General features: G+C 27.3%; 1 protein-coding gene across 1 annotated transcript in view; it reads right to left on the bottom strand.

Moving 5' to 3' along the window:
* Window positions 1-1813, bottom strand: part of LOC108573284 — a gene marked incomplete at its 3' end in the record, with an annotated part of 7244 nt that extends 5431 nt beyond the window's left edge. Inside the window, exons 1-2 of the mRNA XM_017935685.1 lie at window positions 1737-1813; window positions 637-824 (exon numbers count right to left, since the gene is read on the bottom strand). Coding sequence (XP_017791174.1) covers window positions 637-795 — 159 coding nt within the window. The remainder of the gene's footprint in view (window positions 1-636; window positions 825-1736) is intronic.
* Between the last annotated feature and the right edge of the window lie 1887 nt (window positions 1814-3700).

Genomic DNA, 3700 nt, shown 5'->3' on the forward strand with positions numbered 1-3700 from the left:
TATATTCCCGTCTAATTCATATAAAGTAATTCAGTATAAATACAAATTAAAAAATGGATACAAAAGTCTGTCTTTAAAGCATCGATGTTTATAGTAAATAATGATTATTAAATATTGTATCATATTATACATTTGCAATTTATGAAACTCTTAAATCATGCAAGCTGCAAATTTTTACACACGGTTATAATAATTATACATCAATGTCTAATTGATTTAACAATCGAACATATTTTTATTTCTAACAGTTACACTTAACAAAAAGAAACTTTGATTACTATTTAAAAGAACTTATTAACGATTCCTTGTTATATTATTTATTTTCTTTATGGGCGTTTTCAAAAAATTTAATTACTTTCGTAATAGTTGTAAAATTTATTAATTTATTTCAAGGAAAGAATTTTGTACAAATGCAATAAAACGAAAACTAAATATTATGGTTTAACGAACAAATTAAAGTGAGCCTTAATTTATTTCCACAGTTTTGAAGTTAATTAATATTACATATTACTTGTTAATAGATAATGTGTAAGAATAATATACTTCAATTACATCAATATATAATTAATAAATTATATGTGTTGATTGAAATTAGATATCAATTATTGATAAATGGTGTGTGAGAACATATTTTACCTGAATTTCATCGCCAGTTTCTTCTTCTTTAATTTTATCCGTTGTACAATTTTTTCTAAGTGAACGATTGGCTCCATTATCTTTAGCTGATGACGAAAATACGTTTCTGGCATTTCCTTCGATCTTTTTTACGAACAAGTTAACTGGCCTATTGTCCATCACGAAACATCACACAATTCCACTAAACCCTTTAGTGAAATTAAAAAATAATAATATTAATTTTATCTTTTTTGCAACATGTACGATATTAAATATCCTAGTATCCCTTTAAGTTCTTAATGTAATTTCCGGAAAACTAATATTAATTGTATTACCTTCGTTACAGTGAAAATATAAATAAAATTGTTTTAAATAAAGCTGCATTTTACACTTTTTTTTTGTATCTATTTTAAATTATTTAACATTTTTAATACTTAATTCTATTTTTCAGTAGTATTTCTTTTCCTATTAAATATTATTAAATAACATAATTACGCTATAGTATACTTTAAGTACACAAAATTAACAATATTTCAATACTTCAACATATAACTCTAATCCCTCTCTTTTTTCGCGCTCACTTCGTTGATTCATTCACTATGTTTAATGTTGAGTGCATATATGACATTGACATATTCTACTTCATTCTCGTTTTATAAATGGTTCTGTATAATTATATTGTGTAGTAAATTTTCAATTCTGTCACCATTCGTATTTATATCGATGCTACTTACATTCAGCAAGATTCTACGAGATAATGATAATAATACAAAATAATATAAATAAAAGAATTATATTTTTTAAGTAATTATTTTATTTTGAATAAACTAATGAAATGAAAAAAGAATGTTTTTTTAAGAGAACAAGAAAGCAATTAAAATATATTAAAATATACATATCTTCCTCTCATGATATTTGATACTTATTATTACAGTACACTATTACAACTTATATTTATAGAAAAAAATCGATAATTTATAGAAAAATCAAGTTCACATGTGTAACATTAATCTGTTAATGAATCGTTAAGTACAACATTAACGAAACATTGTTTATTATTTGAATATTATCGTGACAAGGACAAAAAGCAGTAATTGAAAATTACTGGGAAGAATTCATACCGAAACAGATTTGTGTATATTCAAATAGGTAATACTGAAGCATCAAGCTGTGCCTAATCAAATTTCACTGATATTTTTAGGCCACTAAGGTAACACAACTTGCGTGAAAATAGATCACATAAATAACTCGTCCAGTATCTTCTCCTTCTCGCCGACTAAACAGAAAATTTCTTCGCACTTCTTGGCTATTTATTTTTACATCCGTGCGTTTTGTAATTATCATTTAATAATAATCGTATGTATACAACTGTTAACATTGTACAGCTTTCATTTATCAAAAGCAATATGTTTCATGAAAATTCACCATTTATTAAACTCTTCCTTTTCCAAATACAACGCGTGTCGCTTAAGTGAGTAAAATTCGCACTGACCATTGAAAATATTCTACTAGAAGCGCACTTTCAAGCGCATATATACGAATCACAGAGCATGATTTTCGTACGTATTTTAAAACATTGATTATTCTTCTAAATTGAAACGTATTATGTCGAACGATGCTTTTTAACCGAAAAATATAAAGAGAAAGATGAAGAGAAGAAGAGAAACAGAACGAGAGAAATAATATTTTATTTCACGCGCGCATTTCTTTTTAACTTTCCCAATTGTTTATAACACTGATTCTTTTTTTTAAGTTTTCAACATGATATTCTGAGGACTGGTAGATACACGAGTATAAACATACCCGCGAGATTACTTCGTTACAAAACGTTCACGCTCGTCTGAAGTCGGCGCTGATAACAATTGACATGTTACACCTACGGCAGCTCAGCGTCGACTAAACGTGAATTTTCGCAGCTTGTTAAATAACACTGAATTACGGGCAACAAACCTGCTCGTTTATTCTTTTATTATCATAAATACTATAAATGCTAACTGAACTAAAAATGTCTACAATATTTTAATATTTCATAAATGCATGTTATAAATGTTATTAATATGTCGTCTTATATGAATAGCTAAAGATTAAAATTACACAAAGACAAATTGATCATAAGTTAATGTTTTTTATGCGATCTGGAACTCAGTTAATAAAAATATATAATTAATAAAATAACAAGAAAATTTCTAATATTGCAACATTAATTCTTAATTGTTTTTTATTTTTTAATAATTGGCTTGACACTGTATCAGCCAGCTCTTTGATTAGAAAACTGTATATGAACGATGAAAATTGGAAAGATCTTGATAAGATAAGCTTTCATAATCATGTTTATTTGAATATACAGGGTGTCGTGTAACTGATGGTATAAGTGGGAAGGTGTTGATTCTACATAAAAAAATAAATCGAAAATGTAGAATCATATTTTTTCTTACGAGGCTTTGCTTTCGAGAAAATGGATTTTAAATATTCGTTGGGTACACGTGCACTTAACCATGTCCCGACCTAACATATCATTTCGTCAAGAAATAGTGTCAATCTTCTGCAGAATCATCAAAATACCATATCATCAATCCACGATTCTGATTCAAAGAGCAAGGATTTGTATGCGTTACCAAGCACGTCACTTCCAACAATTCGTTCAGTAATGTAAATTTAAATTAAAGAAATTGTTAAATGTATTTATCGGTACTGATCATGACATTGGCATCGCTTATTAATACAAACATAAGTTGAGACATAGTTAAGTGCAAACGTACCAGACAAATATTTAAGGTCGACTTTCTCGAGAACAAAGCCCCATATGAAAAAATTTTATTCTATATTTTTAACTAATTTTTTAATGAAAGAATCACCAGCTTCTCGGCTGTACTATCAGTTGCACGACACCCTGTATACAGAATGTCTTATGAGAAGTAGCGAGTATTGCATGTAATTAGCTTTACTTTCCATAAAAATTTTCTTAATTAAAAATAACACTTTTCTTGTTATAAAAAAAGTTAGTAAAATATGAACTAAAATTATCATTGCAAAAGCATTGATTATTTGCAAAATTCTGTTTTCCACCTAAAAAAAAGTTATATAT

The sequence above is a fragment of the Habropoda laboriosa genome, unplaced genomic scaffold (assembly GCF_001263275.1).
Source record: "Habropoda laboriosa isolate 0110345459 unplaced genomic scaffold, ASM126327v1 scaffold20, whole genome shotgun sequence".
Lineage (NCBI taxonomy): Eukaryota > Metazoa > Arthropoda > Insecta > Hymenoptera > Apidae > Habropoda > Habropoda laboriosa.